The following is an 18,525-nucleotide window of genomic DNA, read 5'->3' as shown; positions in this document are numbered from 1 at the left end:
ATGCTGAGCGGCGGGCAACCCCAGGCGATGTGGAGCGGCAGGCAACCCCAGGCGATGCGAAGCGGCAGGCAACCCCAGGGGATGCGGAGCGGCAGGCAACCCCAGGCGATGTGGAACGACAGGCAACCCCAGGCGATGCCAGGCAGGCAACCCCAGGCGATGCCAGGCAGGCATCCTTGGGCGAAGTGAGGCAGGCATCCTTGGGCGAAGTGAGGCAGGCATCCTTGGGCGAAGCGAGGCAGGCATCCTTGGGCGAAGCAAGGCAGGGAGTCAGGACAAGCTGGGGTGCAGGTGTTGGCCCTCTTTTCGGCCACTGCGGCCGGGCGGTTCTTCCCCGTGCTTCCCTCAGCAAACTATGCAAGGGCTGCTGAGGACCGCCAGCATCCAGTCCTGGTCCTTCTGATGAAGGGAGAGGCAGCTCCTGCTCCTCTCCCCCTGATGATGATGATGGAGGCAGAGGCAGCTCCAGCTCCTCTCATTCACCCTCTGCTGGTGGTGGGAGTGATACCAGCAGGCATTTATCCTCTGCTGGTGGGGGGAGTGATACCAGCAGGCATTCATCCTCTGCTGGTGGGGGAAGTGATACCAGCAGGCATTCATCTTCTGCTGGTGGGGGAAGTGATACCAGCAGGGATTCAACCTCTGCTGGTAGACAGGGACCCAGCAGGCATTCACCCTCTGCTGGGGACAGGGACAGCTCCTGCTGCTCTGCTCCTGCCGGTGGAGGTGGTGGAGGCAGAGGCAGCTCCTGCTGCTCTGCTCCTGCCAGTGGAGGTGGGAGTGGCATGTAGTCTCCTGGCGGCGGAGATGGGAGCGGCATATGTCTACCCTTGTTTCAGGGGACTGGTCCGGCTCTCTCTCTCTCTCTTGCAGAGGACTGGTGCGGCTCTCCCTCTGGCTCTGGAGGTAAAACCAGCAGGCATTCTTCCTCTGCTGGTGGATATGGGAGCGGTGGACACTCTGCCTTCCTCTTCTCCTTTCCCCTTCTCTGCCTCCTCCTCCCCCCCTTCATCTCCTGGGCCAGTTCCTCCTCTCCCTCTTGGTAGGGGCAGCGGAAGGGACAGTTGGCGAACAGATGGTCCTGGTCGCAGAGGAGGCACCCCGGCAATGGCTTGTTACATCGCCGTGGATGTCTGGCCCTTAGGCGGCACTCCTCCTCCCTGTCCTTCACCTCTTTATCCTCCTTCCATCCCATTTTATTTATTTATATATATATTTTTTGTTATCCAAAATTTTTTTTTTATTTTTATTTTTTTCCAAAGAATGCGGTTCCTGCTCTGGTCTGACGCTTGGAGGCGCTGTTATCTCTCTGACACCACGTGTCACAAAGACGGCCGGAGTGGGTGGCATCAGACCAGAAACAGAAAAATAAACAGAGAGGTGGAGTTTGGTTGAACTGAGTGAATGCTTTCACTCAGCATTTAATAAATAAATAGAACAGAAAATAAATGGTGGTAACAAACAAAAACACAAGGACACGGCACGTTCGCCAAAATAGATAGACAAACAAAACGGACTAATACTAAACAAAAATACGGTGAGCAGATATTTTACTTTTTACTTGCAGGTGAAGTGCTGTGCAATCCTTGTGCCTAAATACAAATATACATTTTAAACACTCATGTTACACAGACCCGTTTATATCCTGTGTACCAATGACTATACACCAACATTTAACACACCACATGCAACATATAACAGATAATATACACAGGGGAGGGCACTTTGTCACACTGCCCCAACAAGCAGTGCCGGATCTCAGAGGTGATCGTCAAGCATGCCTATACAACCAGTATGTTTGCAGCTCTGGCTTTCCCTGGCACGCGTGCCTAACAGGGACAAAGCATCACTGCTGGGTGCCCCTATTACACCAGGGCATACCTTTGGTCCTGCGGTGGATGAGATACTGCAGCGCTCTCACCGTGCACAGGAATCCGCAAAGGAGCTGGTTTGCTTGCTACCCTCAAAACCACCTCCAGTGCGTAAACCACCAGAAAACTGGTACCCTCTACCACAGGGTAACACACATGGCAGCCTCTCGGCTTAGCCTTGTAGCATTCCAGTCATGCGACAGCTTCGGTACATTCACCCATGCGGTAATGGTTGCATTTCATACTTGAAAGGGAATGTTAGGTTATTATCATAACACTGGTTCCCTGAAATAGAAATATAACCATTAATCTTCAAGGTTGCTGCGTCCATGATTGCAGCAGGCTAGAAGGAAAAATTATGCTGAGATCTGTGTGCGCTGTTCCTTTATACCCTCGAGGGCGGCCATGACTGCATCACAGTGGCTTTCGTATATAATATTAAGGTAATATTAAGGTAAACACCCATGCGGTAAGAGTTGCCTTTCTATTTCAGTGAACCAGGGTTATGATAATAACCTAGCGTTCTATCATGTGAGAAGATTCAGTGATTAATAAGGGCTAAAGAGTTATATAGCACTGTCCTGTTTTAAAAGGTGGGATTTAGTGTCAAACAGAAAGTACACTGGGAGGAGGGGCTGTTAATCTTTGAAATGGAGGCACTGAATCTATTTTAGAACAACAGCTAATTCCATGAAGCACTGTATATTGTCAAGAAGCATAAGGACTGTAGCAAAATCATTGCACAGACAGCACTGGAGATATTAACACTAAATAAACTGAGTACTAACATCAAAAATAATCTCTTATGCTAGAAAATATTACATGCTGTCTTAAAACGTTCAACATTTTGGTTGATAATTTATAAGATATTGTACTAACACTTATAATCTAATCATAATGCCCTTTATCTATAGTATGATGGTGTTTGTACAGTGATTAAAAGAAACCAACCACTGAATGTGTTTTTCTGTTTTGTAAATCTCTATATATTTCTTTCTAACTAGATTAAAAATCTAATACATATAGCAGTATTGTTTTGCAAAAGCAACCAATCAATGAAAGGTTAATTGGTTTAACAATATTAGTACAGTGTGTTTGTTTCTTTCACAATACTATTAAAAGACCAGGTGGGGTACAGTGGTATGTAGCTGTTGGTTGTTTAACAAAAGACAGAACCGTTATTTTAAATGCTAGCTATGTCTCAAAGGACAAAGGTTGCCAAACACTCATCTATTGTATTCCCTAGATAAAAGGGAGAAGATCATGTGGACTCTGTCTGGATCCGGAAATTTCAAATTTTTCTATTTTTTATTTTTTTGTTCGTTTTCTCCCCCCCAACAAAAATATGCTTTTGAACTTCGCTATTTTCTGCATCTGTTTTGACTGCTCTCATCATTCAAGATTGGTGCTCGGGTGGGTGTGTAGGAGGGAACAGCAGCGACAGCAAGCACACAACTCACAGACAAAGAGATCTGCCTTATCTGATGGCTATTATCGAGAATGCAAGGTTTAGCCAGGGCTGGGTAATGAACGGGTGTGAGGGGGAGCAGGGGACGTGCTGCAGCATACTGATGAGTGTAGGAGTACTTGATAAAAAGAATTCTAGCTGCCAGCGAAGCACTCCTCACCGTGGAGTACTCAGACAACATATAACTGGAACCAGCAACAGCTGACAGCCTTATATGTTCTAACTACACAATTAGTGGCTCTTTAATAGGAGATCAATAACTGAGTTCTAAGATGGTGATTGAAGACCAGGCAGTTCCCTGCACTAGAAAATAAGATTCTCGGATTCTTGTAGTTTTGTTCCTCTTTTTCTTCTTCGTGTGATCTGTGTACAATAAATCTGTCAAGCTGGCGGGTTCTTTCGACAGTCACTTTTCTCGGAACATGATGTGGCAATGCCAACTGTCACAACCGGACTGTCGGTGTTACCGGGTAGATGGCTACTCGTTGCTCAAAAGACTTCCTCTTCATCCTCTTATAGGACCCCGGTGCCCTGTGCAGTCTGTGGGACAGTGGTTGGATAACATTGGGCTTGTTCAGTATGAGAACCACCTGCTGGCTAATGGATTTGACAATGTGCAGTTCATGGTGAGTAAACCAGTTAAGTTTTTCAATTTGTACATGAAGAGTTGCCCTCTGTTTTCAGAATTCCCTGGAATACAATAACAGCACACTGGTTTTTCTTTGCTGCATTTGTATTGCTTTTGCTCCTTGAAGGAATTCAGGAACTTTGCTCTTAATCTCATGCTGTGTGGCTGTGCTTCAGTTTTGTAAATCACAGCCAGTACAAGATGCTCTGTGCTGGCTTTTCTTTTCTGAGCTACCAATCAATAATACTGTTTTATATATATATATATATATATATATATATATATATATATATATATATATATATATATATATATATATATATATATATATATATTAAATATTATTGATATATAAATTATTATTGTCATTAAAAAAATCAGCACTTTTCTTTTACTACTCTGTGTTTTTATGATTTATTTATTTTTTTTTCATTTCTGTCCAAAAATGTATTGAATTGGTTTTATACTGAAAAAAAACTGTCAGTACTTTTGATTTAAAGTTACTGGTCACCGTAATGAACATCTACCAGTATAGACTTTAGCTGTAAATACAGTCACACTTGAATGACTCAATCCATTCTCATATTTAAAGCTAAGACACTCTTGTTATTGCTCCATTTCCCCCCTTATGCACATTATGACCAGCATCTGCTTTTACTGTTGCCTCAGCAACTGGCACACTCCTGTGGCCCATTAGATGTGATGTTGTGCAGCTCTTTGTGGTCCTTTAGTGTAGGACAGAAGGAGTCATTAGGCTGATATAATTAACCCTGATAGAATTATCATATTCTATCAAGGTACAGAATAGTTGTGTATATGCAGTGAAATGGAAATTATTCAGACAGTATCTTCCACAAAGCTGATTTGTGTATTTAAATATTCACTGGTTTCTGAAGAAACAATTGAAGTGTGCTAAATAAATACATGCATAAAAGCTGTAAAGAGCCTCCATGCATTGTATTACCTTAAAAAAGCACAATAGCATTTTTAAAATGAAAAACACAGGCATTTATTTAAAACCAGTGTATGTGTAAATGTACATACTGTCAATTTTCTTTCATAATGGGGAACAGAAATAAATTTGATTTTTATTTCTTGAACACTGTTTAAAAGAAATACATCTTTTCACTAAAGCTTTAAATGAAAAACAAGTACCATTGTCATTATTACCATTATGTAGCTTAACAGACAGGAGCCCACACACATGCATGCATACATACCTACACCAAAATATATATTTCTTTGCAACTGATAAATGTAAAAGCAACATGAAGCTTTTACAAACTGTTGGTAATGTCAAAGAAAAACAAATCAAAACATTTCAATAGAAAATGCTAAGCGCTTTCCCCTGCGCTTCCGGAGAAGCTAATTATAATTTTTACATAAGAAACATAGACATCAAGTGCATGCATATGGTTTGATAGATGACTCTTAATCTATAATAAAAAAAAATAAAAAAAACTGGCTAGATTCCAGGTGACTGTTTTTATTAATTCTAACAGTTTAATGTTCTCCTTGGTTTTAAACACATACCTTTTAATGAAGAATTTACATTCTTGTTTGTATTTTTGTCATTGTTTTCTGGAAAATAGCCTGTTTCCATTCACATGGGGAAAAAATACTGAGCAGTATCTGGATGTTTGACGGTTACGGGCAGTGCGCTCTGTATTTCAATAGACGTTTGTTATCACCAGAAAATGTAGTCTCTTCTCTGGAAAGAGGCTGACAGAGTTTACCCCCTTAATGCACTTCTTAAAGGCATGGCTCATGGTGAGAGAAATGACTACTGAAGAAGATGGGAGATGATTTTTGAAAAGCAAGGAGATCATGTTTAATAAGCTGTTTTAACAGGCTTGGCTTTCTGGTGACAAAGACTGCCAACACCAATAAGAACGACTGCCTGCCAGAGGGGATGGAATGAACATGTTTACTATTATAAATGAAAGCAAGCTACCATGAGAGCTACCGCACTGGCACGGGTAAATGTTGCATTGCGCCAAGTCTTTCAGGATGTCATTTTTCTTTCCCACAACTAAAAATCCGTATTAATTGTAGTAAGGTGTATATTGTTGTGTGTGTACTTCTATGTAGTTTTTAACAAAAACTTGTCTGTAATATATGCCCTGTTTGCAATGTACTTTACACATTTGAGATGCACCAGAGCAAGCCTTTGTTAGGTGTGTTCATGTACTGTAGTGTACAAAATGTTTAAATACACTTGCATGGTGTGTTTACCCCGTTAGCTTAAATTGTTCTATTTACAGAGTAGAGTTGTTTTGTTTTGTTTTGTTGTTTTCCAGCACAGATAATGATTCAGGAATCTGGGTTTGCAGTTATTTTAAAACCCAGATGAGTCCCTAATATTTTGTTCCTCATTTGTGTTGCGTCAAATACTTCTATACTGCTTTAGTTCAGAAATACTTAAAGTGCACGCTACAGTATCCTGCAGTAATCATGTTTTTAATTTGTCAACAAATTATTTATTTATTTCTTTTTGACTGATGATATTCCAGATGAAGTATTTTGCTGAATTTACCTTAAACTCTCTTACATATTCCTCTTAGTAAGATTCATTTCCAGTATCACCCACAGTGACTACTAGTGGAATGCAGCAGAACTTGAGGGACTGTGTGTTGTTATCCTGCATCAGTGCCTGTCACGTTATGAGTAAGCAGTAGTTGAACTTTGTGACATCACTGGAGTGCAAGCAGCCCTAATTCCACGGGCACCACAATGAAGCGATCTCTTAACCTCTTGCTGCAAGAGCTCAGAATGCTATCAAATTAAAGCAGGGAGCCACTCTGGACAACTGTAGTACGTGCTTTATAGAACATCTGCTTTACACCACTTAGCACAGATGTAGGGCCCCAGTTCAGGCTTAGTTGTTCGACCTTTGGATAAAGAACTAGTAACCAGATGTGTGTTTTCTGTTCAACTTTGTTGTTTAGATTTCAACAAGAAGCCACTAATGAACTGAGAAGTTCATGCTTAAAAGGGAGCAATGTGCTAGAAATGGGCAGCTGGCTTTCATAATTGGAATGATAATTATCAACATGGGCAATATGAACCAGGAACGTAAGTCCAGTTACCACATACAGCAATGCATCTGTGAATTACAGCTTATACAAACTCAAGGGAATGTTAATAAGAATAAACATAACAATAATGAGCCAGCACCCTTCTGAAAAGTAGTCAAGTCATTAAACGTTGTGGGTAATTCTTCCATCATATATCTTCCATATATATCATATATATATTTATTTATTTTTTACAGTAGTAGATTTATAGAATTTTATATAAATGCATAATAGCTTTAGTTATTTTGACAGCTAGGATAAGAAATGTCCTTCAACACAAATGCATTTATAGTGTCAACTTTTATGTTTGTTCAAGTGCTATAGTTGTCTCATCACTTTACAAAGAAAGGTGGCAAAAGCATCCAGCACAAAGATCTGAGGTTAGGTAGGATATTTGAAGATATTTTGGTATTTTATACATTACTTTAACATTGAACAATGAAACTTACAGAGACAATGCTGTAGATGATGATGATGTTGTTGCTGCTGCTTCCTGGAAGCTGCTCACTTCATGTGTTGTGGATCAAACTCACTCCTAGTGTCTAGCAGCAGCTAGACCACTTGACCTACAGCAAAGCTATCAGGATACAGCTGTTTATATACTGTAGCGGTGCATTTGACATATTTTCATGTCCTGAATTCATGAAAAAAAATAGCCAAAAATATTCTCATAATAAAAGTGAGGCCAGTAATAATGTTAATAAAGCAAGCAGGAGATACAATGTTGATGATCACTCTTATAAGAAAGGAACTTACCGATGAAATATAGGGGACTGACAAATGTCAGATCTCAAAATTTAAATAAATAAACAAACAAACAAACAGACACGCAAGTCTATGCTTCACTAGTGCAACAAGGATGCATTTTAAAAGGATCTCAGTGAATTTTTGTTTGAATTGTTCTTTCAGATGGAAAACAAAACTGCTTTCCTGCTTTGTGTTTTTATAAAGCACAGAAGTTAATGTCTCTGCAATTACAGAACAGATGACACAAGGCAGACCTGGTAATAACTGGTAATAACTGCCCTTCCTGTCAGCTCGTTTTGCTTCATGTATGAAATTTAGATTCCATGCCAGTGACTCACAGCATGTAAAGCCTCTTACAGCACAGGGTGCTTCTCGCTAATAAATTCAGTGTTACAGGTGTTGTTCACCCAGAACGCCCCTTCTAGGTAGAGAACAGGCTACTATTGCTGACTGATCACACAAGTACTGCAGATGTTGCCGGTCAGAGATAAATTGTGATAAACTCAAATAGTGAATCGAAACTGCAGGCCATGCATCAACAGTTCATGTATTTTGTGACCACAATTATTGTTGCTAAGTGGATCAGAATATATTCATTTTGCATTATTAACAAGAGACATAATTCTGCATCCTAGTTCATTATGTGTCAATCAGTGAAGGACAGATATTTACTTAATTGCTCTCTAACAGATAATAAGCATTTACCAGATAAAGCATTTTTAAAGAGCACAGTGGGCATTTCAGGAAACAGTTTTGGTAGAATTATAGCTGTTCCTTTTTAACCTATTGAAAGGAAACTGTCACTTACAATTATTTAAAAATTAGTATTAGAATAAGTACACATACGTAAGTAATTGTTGGATGATTATATCCCAATCCCTTGCTGTAAAAAAAACGTGCAAAACGTGATATACTATACTAATATATAATAAACAAGAAGGTAGTAAAAATACATTGGACAGCCATGATCTATATTTAAGTGCTGGCAACATTCCCTAGTTAAGTCTTGAGAACAGTTGTTGGAAATATCTTTGGACCACTTTAGAACAGATTGATTAAACAAGAATGGACTGATTGTTACTATAACTCGGCACAAGAAATAAAAGGCTCTTTTATACCTGCCCCTAGCAGGTGAAGGCAGCCTGCTACTAGCAGAAAAACATCAACTATAAGTAATTAAGGTGGTCTCATGAGGGAAAACAGTATTGGACCAGGCCTACGCAAACAAACTGAATTAATGTCAGAAGAAGCGCTTGCATCTGAGATTCAACTGGAAAAAAGGTAATGCCATCAGTGTAAACCTCAACACACAACCATAAGGTGAAGGTTTATCCCTGTTATTCTGAATCCAGTAAATAATGCATTGCCTGGCCAATTTACGAGGTAATTGTTTTTTCTGAGAGATGATTAACGGCTTGGGAGTGGTAAATGCAGTTACATTATTTTACTTGCATCAATTGGGAGCCTCTGCTGTATCAGAATTGATCTCTGCCATTATTGTTTGACCTACTGCCATGTTAGAAGAATGGTTCAATTCCCCCCTGGGGTATAAAGATAACCTGATGGGATCCTTGCATCTGCTCCCCCTGCAGAGGGGCCATTGTAGGTTATGAACCAGGTATCCAGTATAGATTCAGTGGGAAACTAATGAGATGGCAATAAAGCCCAGCATAACCATGACGTTAAAGCTCTAGTAAACTCCTTGGAGAGTAAATACATTAGTGGATGCGGGTGTTTGTGCACCTCAAAATCATGTCCTTTTTAATTTCCAGCACCATTCTGCCAGTTGCCCACTGCATTTATGTATTCTATTTAAAAACAAATCAAATATTTGTGGTAATGTAATTTGCATTTTAAAACAAAGGGTTGGAATAGCTTTATGTTCAATCACTACAAGTACAATCTAGAACACTCTGGACCCATAATTTCATGTGTTTTGACAGTTAAATATTGGATCTGTTACTGGAGACCGCTGTCACTGTTAATTATTAATTCCTTAGGGCAATTGAATAGATCCCACAATGAATAATTTTCTACACACTAATACTTACTGTTTCACTGTGGTTTTTTCTTGTTTTGTTTTTTTTTATAATTGCACTGAGTGAGTTACTGGTTTAACTGTCTCTGCCTTCCAATGGGGTTCTAGTCACCCCATGTTATATTATTTGTACTGTAACTGGTACATACAGTAGACTTCTCTCTGTGCAATGTTTAGTACTGCAATACTTTACATCTCTTCCGGAAGCCCCAAAAGAACACTTTGATTAGAAAATCTCACACAGAAGGAGCACACAGGTGGGAGCTCAACAATCTGACTTTCTTTGAACATATTCAGGTGCTCCTTTCTAATCATACCCTAGGAGTTTTGCTCTAGACTGCCTCTTGGTGCAAAAAAAACATTGTTAACAAAAAGCAAATGATATAAAATTCTTGACTTCAAAAATTAAACTTCAGCTCACTGTGTTGTTTGCAGAACATACATGGACTTGTACACATGCCGAAAGAGAATAGTGAGATAAGTAACCCCATGGTTTTCTCTAGCCTATCAAAAAGAAATCATTTAGACCTGTGCTCATAAATTGGGACGATTGCCATTCTATTTGGGACAGGCAAGCCTAATCAGTACTCCCAAATACTACAGTATCTAAAAAAAACACTCAATACCTGTATTTTCAATGCTATCCATTAATTTTAATTTGTATTTTTTCTTTATTTCAGCTTTGTTCCTTACAATTGTTTACTGAGACATGCACTATAGTAATGTGCAGGTTGTTTTGCATTTATAAACTGTATGTGCGTGTTACTATAAAAAAATAATGGTACGGAGATTTTTATGAAAAGGCATGTTCTGCTAATCACTTGTATTAATTTGAAGAACAGCCAGTGCCTACAAATTGGAAGTAATTGGACTTTCATTTTACTGTCTGCGAAATTAATGTAAAAAACTTGGGTTAAAAATCACAACACCAACTTTAATGAAATGTGTTCACTATGTAGGTTTACATTATTAAACCTTTGGGCAAAAAGAGGGGTCTTGGATGCATTTTTTTATCTACTCAGTTGCTTTAAACTTTAAAACTGATCTACAGTAAGCCACAATAGGCATCTTTTGGCGCTGGCAACTGATATTAAGGTATATAGTTCCCTAGGCAACAACATAGCTTGGTTCTTATTTTTAAAAAAACAAAACAGTAATTTTTTTTTTTCTTTCTATCATTCTATGCAGCTGGATTAAAGCAGTTATCAGTGGGACCCAATTTTATGAATATGGCATTTTTTCTGCAATGTAATGTAACACAACCTGCAAATGTTTAATTATGTACACAGTATATGTTTAACAATACAAATATAAATTAATTTGCTGCACTGGATCTCAAAACAGGGACATAGTTCTCCTAAATTAACATTTTTGATCAAGACAAAACGCAAACATACAAATAATTCATAGCACAGCTTGGGAGCCAAGCAGCTGCCATTCACCTACTGCTGACTAACCATCTTGAGGTTCTTCAAATGGAGATGAAGCCTGCTTGGGTTGAAATGAAATCAAAATATAGAAAGCAAATCATTTGTCTTTTTGTTTTAGGGAAGCAACGTTGTTGAAGACCAGGACTTGCTTGAAATTGGAATCCTTAATTCTGCACACAGACAGCGGTTTCTCCAGGCAATCCGTCTCCTCCCGAGGGTGAGTCCACTCACAGGGCAGCGCAGCTTGACTATAATTTGTCTGAAGTAAAACAGATTGGGGTCAATATCAACACACCTGGCATGGGATCATGCAGAGTCAAATTGTATTAGGTTAAAAACAATCTAGTTTTTGAATATCGAAGAAATTAAGCTTTGCCAGGTGAACAGTTCTGAAGCACTTATTCATGCAGACATGTTACATGTATTACTCATTTTTTATTGCCAATGTTATGATGTTGAAATTCCTTGTAGAATCGATTTTGAATACATTACAGTTGATTAAAGTTAGTAGTGGAAGGGGCATTAACAACCACTGAACTCTGGAAGGGAGTTTGCTGCCATACATTAATCCACTCAAGATCGCATTGCTGCCCAAGCAGGGTGTGAGAGGAATGTGACGGCTCAGGAAAAAAAAGGAAAACCAGCGCATTGCTTTGTTCTTGTGTAGCCTTCATTTTCTAACCCATGGGACCTGGTTCAGCCAATAAGAGACCAGGATTTATCAAATCCAGATACCTTAAATGTTGTCTGTTCAGTTTTGCGCAAGCATTTATGTTTCGTAAGCAGTCTAATGTGAAGTGAAAAAAAATATTAACACATTTCAATCTTAAGTTTTGACTTGAATAAAAATAAAACAAGGTGTAGTTTTTATTGGGGAGGTGTTGATTTATAGTTTTATGTTATAAAACCATCGATTTGCTAACCTTGACATTAAAAGAGGCTGCCTGATGACACATACTGATAAGACTCTTTAAATCCAAGGGACTCGGCACAGACTTGGAATTGTAAATACACTGTGAGTGCTGGACACTGTCAAAAAACATGTTATCCTACTTCATAGCAAGTAATGCATCTGCTGTTCATTCTTGTGTTATTACCAGAGGCAAAAAGTATTTGCTTGAGTTGATCAATAACTGTTAAGGTATCAAACTGTAATTTGTAGTTTATTCTGAATTGGTATATAAGCCATTGCAGCAACTGTATTTCAGTGGTTGACATTTTTGATACAGAAGACGGAGGAGGTATCCCTTTATAGATATGACATTTCAGTTGTCATGGTAACAGTGTATGTAGTTTATAATTGTTGCTATTTGCCATTACAATTCTACAATATAATACTGCTTTATACAGTAAGCCAAGCTTTTCTGAAATCCAGAACATTATTTGGAAGTTTCTGACAAGCTTTAATTATTAGAGTCAACAAGCAAAGGGGTTTATTAACTTGACAAGTACAACTTTAGATATTTGTCTTCTATGCAAGCCATTTAAAATAATTAAAAAAAAAAACACTGTTATTGTGCTCTTGCTACATAGCTACTGTATGGCTTGGTATCATGCATTTTACTGAAGTTAAACTCCCTGAGATTTAATTTAGGGAGATATTTGAATATTTGGTACATTGTTTACATGGTGGTTCACAATTTTAAATCAGGATCTATAGCTGAGATTTAAAAAATAGAAAAAAAAACATCTTAAAACTTGTATTCTTAATTCAACAGTTTCCCTGACTATCAGGAAAACCTTTCTGAAAATGAAATAAAGTTATTAACCGTTAATGTGTGTTGTTTTCTGAATTTCAGGTGAGACCGATTGGATATGATGGAAACAACCCGACTTCAGTAGCAGAATGGTTGGAATCAATAGATTTGGGTGATTACACAAAGTCCTTTCTAATCAATGGCTATACGTCGATGGACCTTGTAAAAAAGATCTGGGAGATTGAGCTCATCAATGTAAGTTGCCTGAGTGCCAGTTCTCTATTTTCAGCAGTGTCTTAAACACAGGTTACTGTAACATGGTATCTCAAGAACACATTATGTGCTGTTGTAGCTTTTTGTAAAAATCCTGTGACAGTGCCTTATTTCTATGCAGCAATAGTTCCTGTATTTTATATTTTTACTAGAATTGGATCAACCTGTCAGATGCTGTAGCTTTGTCTCTCCTGTCATCTTTTAACTGCAGTTGCCAAGCTTGATAGAATAGCATTATGCCTTTCCAAGCACAAAGCATCTGGATTTGATGAGCTGTTGAGCAATCAGTGTTGCCCTTAGCTGGGAGATCATTGGATAAAAAAATACAGAAGCTGGAATCCTATGGTCAGTTTAACTGCGCTGTGTGATCACCTATTTAAAACCCCACAACAACAACAAAACATTTTAGTGCATTAAAATATCATACAGTGAAAAATATGATACAGGTTTATATGAATACGTAATACCTCAAATTGTGCAAAGGAACAAGAATGTCCTGTAGAGGGCAATAGTAAGAATTGAATCTAAACTACTGGATGCGGTTTCTCCTGAAGTACTGTAGATGGAGTTTTATTTTTGCTCAAAGCTTTCTCAGAAAGTGTTGTGCTGCTTCGCAGAAATATCTGAAATATGGGTGTTACCTAGATAAGGATCACCAGAATCACCTACATTAAAGAAAGAGATAAAAACTTACAAAGCACAGTATCATATCAATCCAGATTTTCCTGACAGAGTCATATTAAAATGAAATCAGTATTTTAGTTAATGATTCACTTTTAGACACATGGTGCCTATTTAATAATCAGTATAGTTTTAGACTTTGGTTGTTAGAGGCCTGTAAATTACACTGAACTCTATGTGTGTTCATGTTTTATAATATTTTTTGGTGTTGAATAAGTATTTCAAAGATATGAAAGACAATTATCTTGGCACATAAGAATCTTTTAATTTAGTGAGAATGTATTGTGACTAACTGCAGTAAGATATTGTTCCACTAGGTGGTTCTGGTGTTTCTTTGTTAAAATTTAGATATTCAAAGGAAATGGGCAAAAACAAATCAAAACCATTTTCTAAATGTTCTGCAGTTAATTCTATGCTCCATATGATGGATGTGTTAAATCTTTACACTAGCAGTTTTTTGGGGGTTGCTTTCATTGGCATTTTGGTGTATATCCTGAAATCAGTATGGCTCATTGAATTGTATATGCTTGCAGAAATTAGTCATCACAATTCAGACCACATCTTCATTGCAGCCTTGAATCTAACCCTTTTCTGTTGTTGGGGTCATCTGTGCTTTGTAATATCCATCACCGTGAATCAACTGAAAAACACACCGTTGCTGGCTGTTTCCCAATGGATTGTTCTAAAGGCATGAATAAAGAATCAGAAGAGCCATAGATTACAAAATGTGATGGCGCATTGTCTTAAGCTGCATCCACACTGGACGTGAGCGAATAATTGCAGTCAAAGGGGAGCATCCACACCAGCAGCGAGCAACGTCGCTTTGAGAAAAATTTTCGTCACTAAAATAGAACCTGTTTCTCTCTTTTTTTTTTTTTTTTGTTGCGCGACTGGAATGAAACTGACCAATCAGAAGCAAGCTTGAAACACGTCAAACACACTCCTCAGAACACATCACGCCGGAAAACAAGTCAATCATTTTATGTAGTACCAGTAGTCATGGCTTGCAGGTTGTGCATTTAGACATTTTCTTTCCGATTATGCAAGTTGCATAAAAATAGGTTTATTAATAAGCAAAAATAAACTGGTCTGTACATGCAGTGTACATATTCAGCATTTAACTGAAAAATGTGCACTTTTTCTGGCTTTTAAAAATGACACAAAAAAAGGTCCCGCATTCACACAACTTGTAACCTAATTTTAAGCTATGGCTTTTCACATGGCAGACAGCTACTTTGTCACAAGCATTAATACCCTTTATCTTTCTAAACTAGGGATTTAGGGGAGCTCCCTAATAAAAGCAGAATCTCAAAACAATAATTGTGTGACTATAGCAATTGTTACAGCTGTGTATAATGGTATTTAAAACAGGATTCATTCATCTGCCTTTTTACATATCCACCCTTACACTGGTCCTACTGCAGTGAGATACACGACGGATTGCTGTACTTAATTTCATTTTTCTTGTACCATTTTGTTTCAGATATTATTCTGGTGGTCTGATCTTAGAAATAATATGTGTTTAATATTTGTTTAAATTATTTACATATTAATATTGTAATGTATCATTTTCTCAATAATACACATTTAACATTTTCATATAAATATTAACTAGGTTTGGCATTGTTTCCCTTTACTATAAAGCATGGTTGATATTCATCTCTGCACACAGGAAGTGATTACAAATGTTTTAATGAATAGTACTATAAATGGCATCAATTAAGTAATAACAACTTTTCTTTATGTAAATAACTTGTTGCCATGACAGCTACTGGTTGCTATAGAGACCTCATTAGTGTACAGTGCAGATTTCCATCTGTGTTTTTTCACTTTATATTTAGCTAGTGTATCTACTCCTCTGAATTCGATTTTAATAAATACATACACACAGATGTGCAAGCACAGTGCTTAGAAGTTGTATATGTGAATATCTTAGAGGTATCCTGTTTATAGTACAAATAGTTCATAATACCAGACCACTACAACAACGATACAATAATTGTAGCTTTTAATTGCACATTGTTTAAGTTTAATCTGAGTTCTTAAAATGGTAAATCCGTTGATGAGTGGTGTCAAATATATACTGTTTTCAAAACGTGGTAAGCTAGTTGCAGGGAGCTTTTAAGACGCTGTAGGATTTTGGTTCAAGTAGAAAAATCTTTAAAAGAGAAGGACCCCACACTGGTGCTCAAAATGTATTATTAATTTATTATTCATTATCAAAATGATACAAACAGCAGGATATGGAGTACATTTGTGTTTTTCTTTAACTGCATGTGTGGTACTATAAATGAATGCACTAAAGAGACAAAGGGCCTAAGGGGTCTTTGTGATGATAGTGGTCCACTATGAAAGGTGCTGCATAAAAATAAAGATATTATTATTACCATAGCTTCATTCATTAACCACTCTGCTCACTCCTTGGCAGAGTTGCAGTTGAACAGGACTATAGGCTGGTCTAGGTCTGTAACCATCACCTTCTTTTCTCTATTAAAATGCTTTTAAATCTGGGATTAACAAAAATAGCAGATTTCTGCAATAAAGGGAGAATAGTAATAATGATCTGGTGTATGACCTCATCACTGTGCACTAAACATGGGCATGTCAATAGATGTCACTTTGAGTAGCTAATACTTATTATTCACAAGGCTGAAGAAGAGCCAGCCTTCGGATAACAAGTAAAAGCTGATTGCGTTCATGCGTGAACAGGCACCACTTGACTGATCATTATCTTAACTGACTTTTAATAGGACAAATATAGCTGGCTCTGAAGCTATAAAATATTATTTCAAAGACAACTTGGTTGTGTCTTGTGTGCCCCATGCCTCACCTGATATTAGTTAAAAATGTTTCTTTGAAATAAATCTGTTCTAAATGCAATAAAACATTTTTATTGTCACCTTTGTCAAATGCATTAATTACACGGTCTATCCTGCACATAGTATTAGTCAAAAGCATAGAAGACTGTATACTGTACATCCTCACAATCTGATTCTTATTTTTAAAGCTTTGAGAGATTTGATTTGCTGTTTGAAGGTATACAAATGCATTCTTGTTTCTTTTTGACCACAGAAGAAGGTTTACAAAAAACAAAGGGGAGAAATAGTTATATAGGGACCTTTTTTTTTTTTTTTCGCTACTGCAGCAGAATAGAGCATAATCAGATGTGCTCATAGTCACACCTGGGACAGTAAATTGGATTTTGTTCCATTAGCATGCCAGTACCTACATCATTTGTTTATAACTGGAACTCAATGGCAGGGTAACTGGATAATTATATGCTATAGTGGGTCAAATGCAATATTGTGTCATACATATAAAATACAGTGGTAATCACATAGTTCAAAAAAATGTTTTGCTTGGATTGTTACCAAGTAGATTGTGGATTACATTATGCAGTTCAACAGCGTGGTGTTTTGCAGCAGAGTGGACAACCATATTTTCCTTTGTTTGCTGCAATAAATAAATAAATAGATGATGTTAAAGAAAAATAACATTTATTTGTTTAAATTGTTCCACAAACACATCAGTATGTCCACCCTAATAATAAGATGGGCTCTTAATTGTAAATAAAGAATAAGCAGGATTATTCAAAAGAGCTGCAGAACAGGCAATGCACTCCAGTCATCTGTGTTGTGAGGGAGCACGCAAGAGCTTGTCTCCTAGAGAGAGAGAGAGAGAGAGAGAGAGAGAGAGAGAGAGAGAGAGAGAGGGAGGGAGAGGAGCAGAGCATGTACGAGAGCTGAGCTGCTGACGAAGTCTTTACACTCATCGTAGCACGCAGGAGATATTCACGCAAGACTTGCTTGAGTGTGAACCTGGCAAGAGATGAGAGAAAGCAGCATTTTAATTTCTAAAGCTGTCGTCACAATTAAAAACAGTGGGAATTTGTCTTCAATCTGACGCCTTCTTTATCTCTTTGAGCCGGGGCTGCTGTGTGAGTCATCCGTAGAAAGAGAAAAGTGTCTGCGAGGTACTTAGTCTCAGCTGCAGATGTTATTTGCTAGTTCTCTGGAAAAAGGTTGAGACCGTTGTCTAATTTAACTTTGTGAAGCAGCAGCTGGTGGCAGGTGAGTCCGTTTTTGATTAGTTTTGAATGGTGTATCTTTCCATACGTGCATATACTCTGTGTCATTTCTGTTGAAACTAAGTAAGTCAGAGCAAGGTGTAAGCTTCTTGGTGGAACACAAAGGCAGTTACAGAAGAATGGTCATCTTTGTGAGGAGGATCAATGACAGCCGTGGTTTCATTTTCTTTATGCAGATCATTCATGTTTTGTCATTTATAATTGAATCTGGATTTTTTAGGATCATTCACAATTGGAGTAATGATTTTCTGATATTGTATTCAGTGCAAGATAACCTTACAGTATAGTGAAATTATGTGTATATTCAGATCCTATAAATGAGAGCTGAAAAAAAAAAATATAGTAAAATTAATTTGTCCAGTATTTATCCTTAAGATCGTAATGTCTAGTTCTGAGGAATAGTATACCCTTAGTGATCTCGCAATAACATGCAGCCAAATATTTAATTAAATATAATACATTAAAATGCATTGTGGTTAAAGTCTGTATTACTGGTGGCAAGTAAGATTGCCTATTTTTGAATGGTTG

General features: G+C 37.8%; 1 protein-coding gene across 8 annotated transcripts in view; it reads left to right on the top strand.

Moving 5' to 3' along the window:
- The window catches only part of LOC121318441 (ankyrin repeat and sterile alpha motif domain-containing protein 1B-like), a 220,716-nt gene that overhangs the window by 179,572 nt on the left and 22,619 nt on the right, over positions 1–18,525 (top strand). For all 8 annotated transcript variants that reach the window (XM_041255122.1, XM_041255118.1, XM_041255117.1 and 5 more), the window contains 3 exons: positions 3,859–3,965; positions 11,378–11,476; positions 13,059–13,211. In XM_041255122.1, the coding sequence (XP_041111056.1) occupies positions 3,859–3,965; positions 11,378–11,476; positions 13,059–13,211 (359 nt within the window). The remainder of the gene's footprint in view (positions 1–3,858; positions 3,966–11,377; positions 11,477–13,058; positions 13,212–18,525) is intronic.

This window comes from Polyodon spathula, chromosome 7, assembly GCF_017654505.1.
Source record: "Polyodon spathula isolate WHYD16114869_AA chromosome 7, ASM1765450v1, whole genome shotgun sequence".
Classification (NCBI taxonomy): Eukaryota; Metazoa; Chordata; class Actinopteri; order Acipenseriformes; family Polyodontidae; genus Polyodon; species Polyodon spathula.
Note: the sequence above shows the minus strand (reverse complement) of the source record. Positions and strands in the feature narration are given on the sequence as shown.